Here is a 15,122-nt window from a genome sequence, read left to right on the forward strand (position 1 = left end):
TGTTGATCTCAGAATACGTAACAAGTCACTGCACTGCAATTAAATTAGCATTCGAGAAAATTTCTCAAATCGGCGTGGGAAATGTTTTAATGCTGTTTTGCTTTTCATTTTCAAGCTATCGGCTCCATCAAATGAAATGATTTCATTAAATATGCCAAAAATGCAATCTGTAAAAGAGCGTTATAGTGATCTGTGACAGCATTATAGTCAGATATGGGTTATAATATAAGAACAGCGTTATAGCGAATCAGCGTAAAGTGAACCACGTTATAACGGGGGCCTGCTGTACTGTATTTTGATTACAAACCTGCATGATGACAAAGAAAGCCGATACCAGATGTTCTGACTACAGAAAGGCGTAAAAAAAATATACATTGAAGTCTAATTAGGTAATCTCAAGTAGATCTGCTACTCTGAAAGTCTCAGTGAATTCTGAAAAGCAGTCCACCCCAATACTAGAATAGTCAAGCATTCACCATATGTTCTAGCACATTATGTTAATAGCTAGTCAAGACTTTGGGTGGATAACTGTCTGGAATATGTGGATCATTTCAAGGCTTTGGAAAGACTTTTTTTTTTTTTTTTTTAGGAGCATTAGCAACTAAGGCCATATTACTCCGGGGATATGCGGTGGTGATTCCCTGATCTTTCCGCATCCATCCGTATTTGGTGGTCACATTGGAAAGACTAGGACAATTGGCTTATAACAAGGGTCCAGAACATTTCTTTCAAGAAATATATAACTGAAATAGAGAAATAAATGATTGTGTCTGGTCCAATCACACTTGCCGTGGATAGAAAATGGCCATTTCCAGTTCTTCTTTATTAAAAGGTTGATTATATGCCTCACTCAGACAATTTGGAAAAAAAAAAAAAAAAAACCTGGTCCATTCTTTTCTCCCTTTGAGAGTCAGAAAACCAGGTATACAGCAGGCCCCCGTTATAACGCGGTTCGCTTTACGCTGAGTCGCTATAACGCTGTTCTTACATTATAACCCGTATCTGACTATAACGCTGTCATATATCACTATAATGCTCTTTTACAATTGCATTTTTGGCATATTTAAAGAAATCGTTTCATTTGATGGAGTCGATGGATGATAGTTAAATATTCTATTTAACTATCACATTCCATTTTTTTTTTTTTTTTTTTTTTTTTTGGTAGTTGTTGGCGCATCGGTCGGCTTCTGTGGCCATAATGCACCTCCCAAGGGTTTTGCAGTACTTTGACCCAAGCCTGAGGCGGGATTCGAACCCGCGACCTTTGGGTTGCTAGGTAGGCACTTTACCACCCGGCTAGCCCGGTCGGCATCACATTCCATGATAGCACTCTTCCATATCACATATCTTTTGCTGAAATGCTTCCATGAATATTTAATAATGATGGTTAAATATTCTACTTAACTATCATTGGAAATTGATCAGAAACTGCAGATATCAGATTTCATATTTGTTATTTATTTATTATTTTGAAATTTATTTACATTAAAATTTTATTTATATAAAAATATTTTCCTCTTTCCCTCAGATATACACATTTTTAAGTTCAGATTTACATTCACAGTCAAATTCATTAGGCTCACCTTTTCATTTCAAAGCAGAGAGCACCCTCCCACCATTTTGTTATTAATTTGGGAGTAAAAAAAAAATTTTTCAGAATATGAACGATATGAAAGTAACTGATATTATCAAATAATACTGGAATAAAAATTTACCTCTCCTGTTCCAAAATCCACAAGAACATTATCAAGATGACGATCTCCTAATCCAATTATATATCCTATCATCGACATAACTGCAGTAGAATGGTTATATGCTTGTGTTACTTCCCACCATTCCAGAGCACTACTGCAAGAACACCACAACTCCCTACAAACAAAATTTAAGCTTTAAACAAGTTTGTGATACACTTTGAGCTATGGTGATTTAACACTAATTAAAATAAATTTGCAAAAAATTGTGGATACACCTGTAAATCTTCCTCAAGTATATACTTTGCCTTTTAAGTACAATGAGAATACTAATAACAGTTTCTCCTGCCCTCAACAGTATTATCTATTTGAAAATACATTTTTTGAGCACTGTCTATTGCAAATAGGAAATCATATATCACCACCAAATGATGAAATTCTTGATAATTTCACATTACTATTCTGATATTGAAAATGTGAATACTAAGTAACTTTTATAACCCTAATTTCTGCATTCTAAAGAACCACTCATACATTTGATATTGGGTAAGGGTAACATCTAATCTAATCTAAAAGATGCAAGGAAATTGTAGTCTTTTGGGGGAGGGGATGCCTTGTATTCTACACACAGCACTTTCTCCTGTTTAGACAGAAAAGTGATTGTATAAAGGAGTAGTATACTACTATTCATATGTGTAGATTGAAAGTGTGTGTGTGTGTGTGTGTGTGTGTGTGTGTGTGTGTGTGTGTGTGTGTGTGTGTGTGTGTAGTAATTGGTTTAATTTTCTTTAATATGTTGAAATTAATACACTTTCACTTATGCAACTTACTTTGAATAATATTCCTATAAAGAATATCTGATTAAGTAGAGATAAAGCATAGGGATTCCATAAGCAACATGACTTATTCACTGTATAGCTCCTTAAACATGCAGGTAAACATAAATGCAAGATACAAATTTCCAAATACAGTAAGACCCTTGTATCCACGGGGATACATTCCAAGACCTACCGTGGATATAAGCTGACCCATATATATAACGTGATTTTCTTGTACATATATGGTAATAATAAAGTACAGCAGATTTTCGATTTACTAGGATTGAATTAACTGGGACACTTCAAGACTCCAAATTAAAAAAAAAAAAAAAAAAATCAACCAGAAATCATAGAATTCAAATAATAACTGGAATAGGTACAAACAGATATTTTGCAAGTCGTAAATAAGTGACAAGAACCGGTGTTATAGGTGGTCATTGGGAGATTAGTGTACCTATTATCTTGCTATCCCCGCTGTCTCAACACCTACCGCTCAAAACAAAAAAAAAAAAGAGACCAAATGTTTAGTTTGATTTAGTGCATTACACTGCTAAAGGCCAAATTTTGTTTTGTTTTATTTATGTCAGGGATGTTGGAATTTTTTTTTTTTTTTTTAATAGTAATTAATTATTATAATTATTTTTTTTGTTTAGAAATCCCGAAAATGATGGGTTGCTTTCAAATTAAACAAAAACTTGAAATTAATCAAAAGTTTGAAAATGGTGCATCAGTTAAATCTTTAAAGAACCATTATAATGTTGGTGACAGAACCATATGTGACATTGTAAAAAATAAAGGGAAGCATTGTATTGGACACGCGAGTAGTATGTGTTAAGTTTTTTTCATTTTTTTTCCCGTGGTTAACTGCGGGTAATTGAATCAGTGGATACAGTGCCACAACTGTACTAAATCAAGTCTAGCAATTCTGTTGCTATTGGATGCATTTCTAGAGCCTGTTTTTTATTATTATTACTTTCTTTTAATCTCTGATATATTAAGAGAAAAGAAATCATATGGAATATGTACAGGGAACTATACCATTGTTATCCTTGGGCAGAAATTCAAGTTTTGAGTCTGGCATGAGTGGCAGCACAGTTGTGATACATTAACCAATCTCCAGCACCATTTCAGGATTCTAACAAGCTGCCATTACTTATCTTATTAATAAGACAGTAGAACAAAATCACCAAATCTGTAAGTAGGAAACTTACAGTCACTTATCCTCAACTTAACATTTTCTGATCCATACTCAACCAAAAGGAGTAATTAAATGCTTTGTCTTGGGCTCTAATAGTGTGCCAAAGCCTTGAAGTGGAACAGAACCTCAAATGATAAAACATTTAGCCAAGATAGAATGGCTACATGAATAATACCTCAAGTAGCCATTCTTTCTTGGATCAGGTATCAAAAGTCTGGGCTGTAATGGTATCCCAAAGCCCTGAAATGGAACAAGAACTGTGAGTGATAAAATATTTAGCAAGATAGAATGGCAACTTGAAACATTTTGATCAGGTAGTTATTCTTTCTTGGATCACATATGAAAAGTGATCCAAGAAACTATCAGAACTAAATTACAACAAAAAGAACCCAAAATCTTCTAAATTTCGAGCATATTATTACAGTTCCTTATATTCTACTCATCAGCCAGAGAACTACCAAGACTTGCAATATAACCACTTACTACACAGCTTCCAATTCACTAAAATAGTACCTTCATCAAGCAAAAGGATGCAACCTAGAATCACAGAGGGCTCAGTATATCAACTTATATGCAGATGTAGGAGAACATGCATGGACAAATCATACATAAAAATCCATCAGATTCAACATGATCAGCAGAGAAATCAGACCCCCCCCTCTCTCCCCCCCTTGAATGCGATTTAAGTCATATTTATGTGAATGGTCACAAGTTCTAGAAGGCATCAACAAACTCTGAAATTATAAGAACCCCTTTTCTGCTAACTAACAACTCTGTTGATACCATACCAGCCCAACACAAACCATACACAGCCCAAGAGAACAAACTTCACAAGAAACCTGAAAGATCCTAAATACACAGACAATGCCAGTCTGGGAAAAGAAACACACTGAACCCACTAGTATTTTTTCAGAAGCCTAGTAGAAAAAGAATAACTGGAAGAAAAGCATGTGATTGCAAAAACATCATGATTTTCTCTTATTCTATGAGTGAGTTAGTTGGTTTTTCTACCAGAGACAGTATTGTAACCCCATCACAAATGGTACTCGTTACTAGACTGATGTGCCCTACTTAACTGCAACTTTCATGCAGTTAAATAGGGAACATGTAATGACTGTGTCTCACAAACTAATGCAAAATGAACAGTGAAACATACTTTAACCAAAAAAAAACCTGTTATGAGCTCTTATTTATGAAATTCCTCCCATATAATGTAAGATAATGATTAAATTGTATATATTTAATACTGAATGTTTATTGATTTGCTATTCTTGGTATCAGTTGTCTAAAAGATTGTATTTTTATTAGTTTTGTTAGCTTTCAAAACTTAACCTCCCCCCTTTTTTGTACTTTTTCTTAGTCCTGTATAATGAGCCTTATTAGAAAAACGGAACACTCTTATCTTAAGATCTAAGAACTGCAAAACAATTTTCTTGATTTTTCACTAAATTACATTTATGAAAGTAAAAATCCAACAGGGGTCCTTTTTTTAGATCACGAAAGTATTTTCCATTTTTGTTTGCTGATAATGTTTTCAATCCCAAGCCTTTTACTAATAAGCATAAGTTAAGCACTCTTAAACTGTGTTCAATGTATTTTGTAAGCAATGGACAAATTGTCACTCAGATTTCTGATTTTTAGTTACCAGTATTTCAAGAGACTAAATAGAGAACTAAAAAAAATCTCTCTCTCTCTCACATCAACTGCTTCTCCCTTTGTATACTAATGAAAATGAAATGCTATTCTTTCACTTATTTCATTGCCATTCTTGTGTTCACTCTCACTCTCTCTCTCTCTCTCTCTCTCTCTATGACTGTGAAAGGCATTTAGACGTGGTATTCTTGGTAGATTTCGTGTATCTTCTACTCTTTTTAAAAAATCAGTAATCTGGGTTTGTTTGCTTTTGCTCAATAAATCTTTGTGAATTTCATCGTATGGAACTAGGTATTTTTGAAGCTCCCTTTTGAACATTGGGCTCCTTCCAAGAATCTGCATTCAAAAAATAAGATTCTAATTGCTAGGCTAACTTTATACCTTCCCGTATGCTTTTTAGTGTAAAATTTGGAAGTTTAGAATTTTCATCTGCTCTATTATCTTTTTAATTGATTTGGTTTACCTCCGATATCATTTTCACCAAATCTGCTTTGCCAGCCTCTTTTTCTACCAATAATTCTTGAACGTCTTCAGTAATCATATCTTTTTTTTAGGAGCACGTGACTAAGGCCATGTTACTCTGTGTATATTGTCTATAAATTGTGTGTCCTGAGGTCGATTTTCTGTTTTGCTGAACGAAAAAGCCATGCTACCCTTGCCTGAGCTCAACTAACTCAGTCACGTTGTGAAAAAGACCCATAAAAATTCCTCCCGCCATCGATGGGATTCAAACTCAGGTGTTTTACAACAGGTCTGGGGAAGGATAGTGAATCTACCAACTGTGCTAACCACGAGGGCTTCAGTAGTCATATCATCAAAACCTGCCCCCCACCTCCTACTGACTTAGCAAGTTCTACTATTGTACCAATTCCATTTTCTTCCAGTTCGATCAAGTTTCCCGAATGAACTAACTATGATCATATATTTTTCCACACGCATTTAACATTGGTGGTTTTACTTCTTTCAGCGATAAAGCTATAATTCTGATATAGTCCCCAATTGAGAAATGTTTCCATGCCTCCATTACTTCAATAGATTCGGAATCGATTTTTTCCAAAATCCATTGCAACGATTTTCTGAAGTAATGAGTTTTAAAGGTGGCTTTGATCTAATGGTTGAATGAAAGAAGTTGTATTAACAACTTCTTTCATTCAGCCATTCCTACAACTGTGGTGGTAGGAACATAACTTCAATGTTTGGATGACTTAAATCTTTTGGATGGCCTTGTGTGCTATCAAATAGTAACAAAACTTTGAAATCTAGATTTTTCTATAAGTTCAATAGCACAGAACATAACATGGGGATTTCTCGATATTTTTTTTTTGACTGGAGAGTCAACAGCGGGGATTCAAAAAGAGTGGAATCATTGAAAAATTACATCCAACATAATAGCAGGGTTTACCAAAATTCTCTAACTGTGTTAGAGCAAAACCATGTTATATAGGTGTTGTGTGAGGATTGCCGCAATTTATCAATTGTATTAGAACGAAACCGTGTTATATGGGGGGGTTGCCCGTACTAACCTTCTAGCCAATAGCAGCAATTATTCATTGCACAAAGATGAGTTGTTACTTGAACATTCAGAATATAATCTTCTGTTCATTTTAAAAAGATACATTTATTATTCAACACACACACACACACACACACACACACACACACACACACACACACACACACACACACACACACACACACACACACACACACACACACACTTTTTAAATGACCAGAAACTGACAGAAATCAAAGATTTCTGGGCCTATAAAATCAGTACAGAAATCTAAACTGAGTGTAAGATTATTAGAAAGATAAATACTCTTCACTAAAAGAAAATATAAAAAAAGAGAAAATGGAGTAGTCATTGAACCTGTTTGATATTTTATTTAACATATTTGCTACTTCAATACATGGGCAGGCATTCTTAAGAGGTCACCACCAACAAATGCGACAAATGAAGCGGCTACATACTTGATATTGACACACTGACAATGCTTAGCATTTGTAGACTTGGTACACAGTTTTATTTGTTTTTTGCTGATGTTAATGTTAGTTATACACATGAATAACTTTTTATAAAATTTTTAGGATTTGTTCTGATTGACAGTTCAGCAAAAAACTAAGTATTTGCTTTTAGCAATGAATTCTAACCTTTTAATTTTCAACCATTATGTACAAATTTTCAGAATGCTGGGATGTCAGAATGTTGATTTTTTCAATGTAACGAAAATTGCGGCACACTGAATGAGTAAACTGGCCATATCTTCCTTTGGATTATTTTACAGATGAACTCTTTCAACTGTTTACGAACTTTACAAGAGACTATATAGTGTTGTAGTTCTTTTTGTCTTTTCTGAGAATCTAAAGTAAAGACGCAAAACAGGTTCATGTTTACGTTTTTTTTTTGATGTATTAGCAACACTGGCTATTATGCGGCAAGACAAGTTTGGAGGGAGAGAGAGAGAGAGAGAGAGAGAGAGAGAGAGAGTTAAAAATAAAAGGATAAAAGACAATACACATAATAAAAAAATCTTAGTCTGTGCCGACCATGTGTGGTAGATGGTTTTATATGAAACATCCTTGGAGGCAACTACAATGGATTTATGATAATTAAAGTAAGAGATCTAATGGCTTTGATCTATACTTTCAATCGCAACATATCTAACTGTCTCTGGAAAACAGAGTTGATTGAGGTACCCAATACTTGCAACCTTCGTTTCTATTTTCTTAGGTTTTGTCGTTTTCATTCTTGCTTGATGCTCCTGAGAACACTCTGCACTTGATCTTGGCATCATGGCATTTATACTTCCTGCAGGATCAACTGCAGGATTGTGACATCATTCTATTCAACAAATGGCTATAAAAAAAAAAAAAAAAAAAAAAAAGAAGGGTAATCAAATGGGTAATTAGGCTACTGGCTTGGGTTTCACTAACCCCTTCCAAGCATTTTATTTCACATAAAATAAAACGTCTTTCATGCGTACAAGTCACACATGATTTTTTTTTTTTTTTGGCTAATGCAGTTTGATGAAATTTAAATGAATGCAAGTTGGAATTTTGTAAATTGGTTCACTAGAACTCGAGATAGTGTACAGGTCACAAAAAAATGTGTCATGCATTATAATCACACTACTAGTGAGTTCCTGGCACAGATTAGTGGTGGGAGCTTGGGAAGCATGTCTGGAAGAAGCTGTGGATGACGTAATCACATCCATGACTCATTTTTTTGTGACCATTCAGATTTACTCCTTTGAAATTTTTGTAGGTGCCCCTAAGGATCTTTTGCATTGATATACATTCAGTGTATTTTAAAATAATGCACTGTAAAAATTTTAAAATAGCTGACACGTTGTCCTTGTCGGATAATATCTGACCAGGTTTATAAGGTTTAATCAGATGGTTAAAATAAAATCTGTGCGGACAATTAAAGAATGCTTAATGGATAAAATGATTCCAGAGAACTCACACATAGGAGGATCAGTGGCCCACAACAAAAAAAAAAAAAAAAAACAATGTGTCAGATAACTGTGTCCTATGAGCAGTATAGCAAGAACAACTTCCTCTTTACAATACCTGCAAAGAATAGACTGCTACAGTTTGATTACAGGCTTCATCTGATGTAATTATTTGAGATTTGAATCCATTCCCTGGATTCTACTAATGGAAATGAATCTTGTTGTGTATTATTTGCTTGTAGTCTGTATAGGTGACTGATGGGCTATGATGATTAGTAGGAATTGCTGATTTTGCTTCGGTATCAATGAAATCATTAACCCTGATTCCAATGTGGCTAGGAATCCAGCAGAAGTAGATATCAAATTTATGTTCATATAGAGTATGTATCTTCTGCTGAACCCGAGACAACATTGGATGAGGATTGTACCTCAAAGATAATAAAGCCTGTAACATGCTCAAAGAATTGTAGTATATAATAAACCATTCGTATTCACAAGTTCTGATGTGATCCAAGACTAATTCAATATCATGCAGCTCTGAAGTGTAGATGCTACATTCAGGGAGAATCTGCTCAGATATAGTAATGTCTGCAAAGATAGCAGCAGATCCTACACGTGATTCTGACCTCAAGATGTCTGTAGAAACTGACAAGAAGTCAGAATTTTCATTTTGGTGTGTTGAATAGAGGTAGACAGACAATGGAGTACACTGCTTTACCCAGTTCTGGAGGAAAAAGTCGAATGCTGGAATTTGAACATGCCAGGTTGGAAGTGGCTGCTTTGGTGATCGAGCAAGCTTGATCACCAAAGCAGAAACTCTGAGTAGCGCTTGGACTTGGACACAAATACCAAAAGGACGAATGGAGGTCTGACATGCATATGTACAAATTTTCTCAACATGGCTCAAAATTGGATGTCCATGTAGGATGTCTGGCATGGATTTTAGTTGGAAAGTATGGGTAGGCAAAGGGTAATTCAGGGACAACTGCTTACACCAAAGCAATAACAGTGGTTCATTTGCTTCCATGAATAGGCACTGGACAGGAGATGTTTAAAATGGTCCAGTAGTGATGCAGATAGTCCGATGATGGACAGGGTGTGCCCATTGGAGTACAATGTTTCTAGCTGATGCCTATATACTTGGGACTCGTAGTCTAGCCTAGATTGTACAAGTGAAAGGTAAATGTGTAGTAGAGCACATCGGTCCACACCCCAAGATGTAGAGGAGAGAGAGAGAACGGATAATATTCAAGTCTCTCATGCTTTTTCCAGAGTTGATGGATGTGTTCAAGAAAGGTCAAGTTTTCATCAAATACAAGCCCCAGGAATTTTGTGTCTTGGACTATGGGAATAGTGTTTTGTCAGAGCCTCAATTCAGGTTCAGGATGAAGATTCGGCTTCTATGGCAAAAATTTATACAAACGGTTTTCTGCAAAGAGAATCTGAAACCATGAGCAATGGGCCAAGAATTAAGGCAATTAATGGCTTTTGCAGTTGACTTTCAATGACCCTCATGTTGCATGACTGAGAAAATATACCAAAGCCATCAACATAGTGGGTGCTGTTTACAGTTGGAGGAAGTTGTTCTATTATGGAATTCACTTTGATGGCAAAAAGCATCACATTTAATTACTGAAGCTAGGGGTACCACCTCCTTTTGGCAAAGGGGACAAGAGAGTGAGGATCCTACATGAATTTGGAAAGACCAATTAGCTAAAAAATTTTTAATAAAAACAGGCAGATGCCATCTAAGACCGAGGTTATAGAAGTCTTCTAAGATTTCAAATCTGCAAGTTGAGTCATACACTTTCTCCATATCAAAAAATACAGAAACCAGATGTTCCTGTTTTAGGAAAGCATCCCGAGTGGATTTTCCAGTTTAATTAAATGGTTCAGAGTGGACTGGGTGATTTGGCAGCAGCACTACACTCTGGAGAGGAGCCCATTTGCCTCCAAATACCATATAAGGCGGGTATGGTGTTGATCAGTCTCTCCAGGATTTTGCACAGAAAGCTAGTTCGGAGCAACAGGATGGTAGTTTGTTGAAAATTTGGGATAGGCGAGAACGATTGCCTTATGCCAGGAATACGAAAACCGCTCCTCTAGGAAGATTCCATTACACAGAAAGAGCAGGTGGTCCATAGATTTTGCTGATGTCTATTCACATTTCATAATGGTTAAGATCTAGTCGAACAGCACTTGCCTTCATAAGAGATAGAGCTGCTTTTAACTGTTCTAAATTAAATGTCCATTATAAGGAAGGGACAAAGAGATGAAGTTAATTGGCTGTTTTACGATTTTGGCTTTCATGTCCAGGAATACCAGGGAGTAAGAAGATGATGTAAAGATGATAGAAAAAGTCTCCCCAAGAGCATTGGCTATTGCAGTTGGGTCTGCAATAACACATCCATTATGTTATGGGACTGATGAAGGGTACGATGAGTATTTCACTTCATTTTCCGGATTTCCCAGACAGCTTTAGTGATGGTCAACTGGGTAATAGTAGATGTAAAGTGGATCCACAATTCTTTCTGGCTCTGAAGGTGAATGTAGTGAGTTTTAGGGTATACAGTTTGAATGCTAAGAGATTAGTTGTGGTAGGGTATCTTAAAAATATCTCCCAAACTTTGTTTTGAGCTTTTTTTGCTGCTGTACATTCTCTATTCCACAAAGGTTTGGGACATGGTGGACACCAATTAGATGTTATCAGAATTGTAGCTGCATGGACTATGTTCTTTGTGATGTATGCTACTGCATCAGTGATAGGCTGCTGGCTGACTACAATGATATTAAACTCTGCCAGATGTTGGAAGCTAATCCATTCAGCCTGATCGATCCTCAAGCTTGGTACCCTGAAAAGGAAGAAACCATAACCTGCTAAGTAGGATAGTGATCACTTCCATACAGGTTCCCCTCTATCTCCCAATTAAGTGAAGGGAGTAGAGAAGTGGGGTCAGAGAGATAGATCAACAGCAGAGAGCATATGAGCAGGCATATGGAAAAAGGTGTCAGTTCCATTATTTAGGAAGGAGAGGTCATACGCTCTATGACATGTCACCTTCCATTAATGCTAGCATTACCTCAGGGTGTTATGACCATTGAAATTACCCAAGATTAAGATGGAAGTGGGCAGCTGCACAATGTGATCATTAAGGTCTGCCTGGGTAATGTCAATCCCAGGCAGCAATTAAATCAAAAAGACTGTTAATGAAAAACCAACCATTACGCGAATTGCATAATGGTTAGTTTTTTATCACATATAAATTTAGTGAGCAGCACAGGTTGGATTGGGGTCTCGTTGCCCAAAAAAATGGCAACTTCTTCTTTGTCTGATCTATCCCCAGCTCCATCCTTATATACAATAGTAATATTATGGGTTTTCATTTGCCTTCAAATGTTTCCTGCAAACAAAAGAAAACTAGCTCATGCTTTGTTGCTGTTGTTATTTGGTTTTTAGGAGCATTAGCAACCAAGGCCATATTGCTCAGGGATATGCAGTGGTCATTCCCTGACCTTTCCACATCCTCCGTATTTGGTGGTGACAGGCTCGAACATCAGTCTAATCAAGAAGCGTGTGCTATGCACTGCTGCTTCTTTTCACCTGGCTACGGAGGCACCTATGCTTTGTTGTGGAAGGGTCTTGATGTAGTCAGTATTTTGCTGGAATCTACAACAATTCCATTATAGGAACTTAGCCATTATTTTGGCTTGGTAGATCCATCAGAGAGGCTTCTGAAGGGCTGAGGTCTTACTTTTCTTAGTCTTGGATTTATCTTTTTTGGGGAAGTATGGATGCTGTTCTGTATCATTTCTTCCTCTGCAAAGAGTTCAAAGACAATCATCTGGTACCTCCACATCTTGGAAACTAGTACTTCAAGGGAGTACTTCAAGCTTCTTTTATCCAGAAATTTCTTTTTGTTACTGGTAGAGCAATACGAGAAACTGATAGAAGAGGCAGCAAGCTTTCTGTGCAGGTTTTCTTGAACTTAACAGGTAGCATGTGATGGTAGAGAATGAATTTGTTGGTGAGATGGTCATTTCGGTCTGAGCTCAAAACGTACACCTCCCTACTACCTTCTGAGCATAGGTAAGTTTGTTTGTATTTAGAGGTTTCACAGCTTTTCTTTGGATTTTTTATTTATTTTTTCTTTCCACCTCTGGCATGCTCTTGAGTAAGCAGGGTGCTCTCCTTGGCAGTTAACGCAGGTGAGTTTCATAGATGAACATAATGTAGAAATATACTATACAATCAAGACGACCCCACAGTGCATTCATCACCAAAAGAGAGTATCTACCATATGGCCAGGAACACCACATCTTGGACACCAGGGAGGAATATCAGGCTTTCTCCAACTATGTACTGGCTCTGTTTACAAGACGGAGAGCTCTTATCACAGCAAACCGCAACCAACCACTGAACAATAAGGAAATGAACAAACTTTGAAGGGAATCGTCCTACAGAAGACACCTGGAACCCAATGACCTCCGATGATCAAGGCACTAAACCCTGAAGTGGATAAACAACAGTGATGCAAATAACACATGGAAGGGAAATGACACAAGAAAGACCCCACAAACGCTGACAAGCAAACCCGGACCTTTTGACTGTAAAGACTGCAGAACGGATGGGAACCGTCACATGAACGATCACGCTCTGATCCGATCTCTGCTAGGAACGGACTAGGACCACCAGCAGCTTTGCTGCCAAATGCTATATGGTGATCTGAATGGAGTACCCTAACCCTACTCAACTTTAATTCCCTATCCCCACCAAGAGGGAGAGGCATGGGCCTGCCACACTGACCACCTGAGGTCATCTCTATCATCTCCATACTTCTGCCTTTCACCCCCCCAGTCTTCAGCCTCTCCCCCACTCTATCTTTTTTTTTTTTTTTTTTATGAGAACCCCAAACACGAGAGGTATTAGAACCTATAGTACTTAGTACCATGCTTGGGTTGGAGGTTGAGAAGACAAAAGAAGATATTTGTTGATATTGGACTTGAACTTCTGTAGATTGTAATTTTCAGGAAATACGTATGAAGGAAGGTTGTTCCAAAAAACAGCAGTTGAATGAATAAATGAGGAAGATGAAAAGTTAGTTCTGTGGGTTTGAAGTTGGACAGTAAATGGATGTTGGCTGGTGGTGGCACGTGTTCGGACTGTTTTGAAAGAGAGAGCGGGAATTATAGAAACCAATTCAGAAGAACAGTGCCCATGGAAGTATCTGTAGAAGAGGCATGCAGCAGAAACTGTGCATCTATGAGAAAGCAAGTGGAGAGACTCTGTTAGAGATGAATCATTAATTAACCTAACTGCCCTCTTCTGAATGGAATCAAGAAGCCTGAGAGAGGTTTTGGGAGCACCACCCCAGATGTGGGAACAACATTCCATGGCAGGGCGGATTTGCGATTTATACAGAGTGAGCAGCTGTTTGGAAGAAAAGTAACATCGAGAGCGAAAGAGAAAACCAAGTTTTTTAGATGCAGAGGAAGCAATATTTGTAATGTGCTTGTGCCAAGAGAGATTAGAAGTCAGGGTAATCCCCAAAAGAGATATATCATTTTGCCTAGAAATCGGAGTGTCACTAAAGATAAGCATAGGAGCAGAAGAATCCTTTTTGCGAGATATAAGACAAGATTGAGTTTTAGAAGGGTTGAAATCAACTAAGTTGTCTTTGCCCCACTGGAGAATTGCCTGAAGATCGGCATTTAAGGAATTGGCAGCAGATTTTCGAGAACTTGAAGCTGATTGAGCTGGACAAGGTTTCTCAAAACGGAAAGTTGAATGCAATGTGCTATCATCGGCAAAACTATGGATAGGATTTCCAGTCAATGGAAGAAGGTCATTGATATTCAAGAGAAAAAGAGTGTGGGAAAGAACTGAACCTTGGGGGACACCGGCATTAGTGGAGAAGTTAGAAGACAGAGAGCCACTACCATCACCCTCAGTGAGCGATCAGAGAGAAAACTGGATAACCAATTACTAAAAACAGTTGGCAAACCATAAGATGGAAGCTTGTTTAGAAGACCTTTATGCCAAACACGATCAAAAGCCTTTGAGATGTCAAAAGCAACTAATTGTGTTTCACCGAACCTTTCCATTGAATTAGTCCATAAATAGGTAACATAAGCCAGAATATCACCAGTGGATCGACACTGACGGAATCCACACTGGCGATCGTTGATCAGACGCAAGGTTTCTAGGTAGTTTAAGAGTTGGCGGTTAATTGACTTCTCCATCACTTTAGAAAGAGTAGAAGTAATTGCAATGGGACAATAATTGGATGGGAGAGATTTGTCACCCTTT

General features: G+C 37.2%; 1 protein-coding gene across 1 annotated transcript in view; it reads right to left on the minus strand.

Moving 5' to 3' along the window:
- Window positions 1-15,122, minus strand: part of nonC (serine/threonine-protein kinase Smg1) — a 1,411,261-nt gene that overhangs the window by 514,549 nt on the left and 881,590 nt on the right. Inside the window, exon 47 of the mRNA XM_090378365.1 lies at window positions 1,716-1,869. Within this exon, the coding sequence (XP_090234491.1) occupies window positions 1,716-1,869 (154 nt within the window). The remainder of the gene's footprint in view (window positions 1-1,715; window positions 1,870-15,122) is intronic.

This window comes from Mastigoproctus giganteus, chromosome 7 (genome assembly GCF_048544385.1).
Source record: "Mastigoproctus giganteus isolate SK-2022 chromosome 7, ASM4854438v1, whole genome shotgun sequence".
Classification (NCBI taxonomy): Eukaryota; Metazoa; Arthropoda; class Arachnida; order Uropygi; family Thelyphonidae; genus Mastigoproctus; species Mastigoproctus giganteus.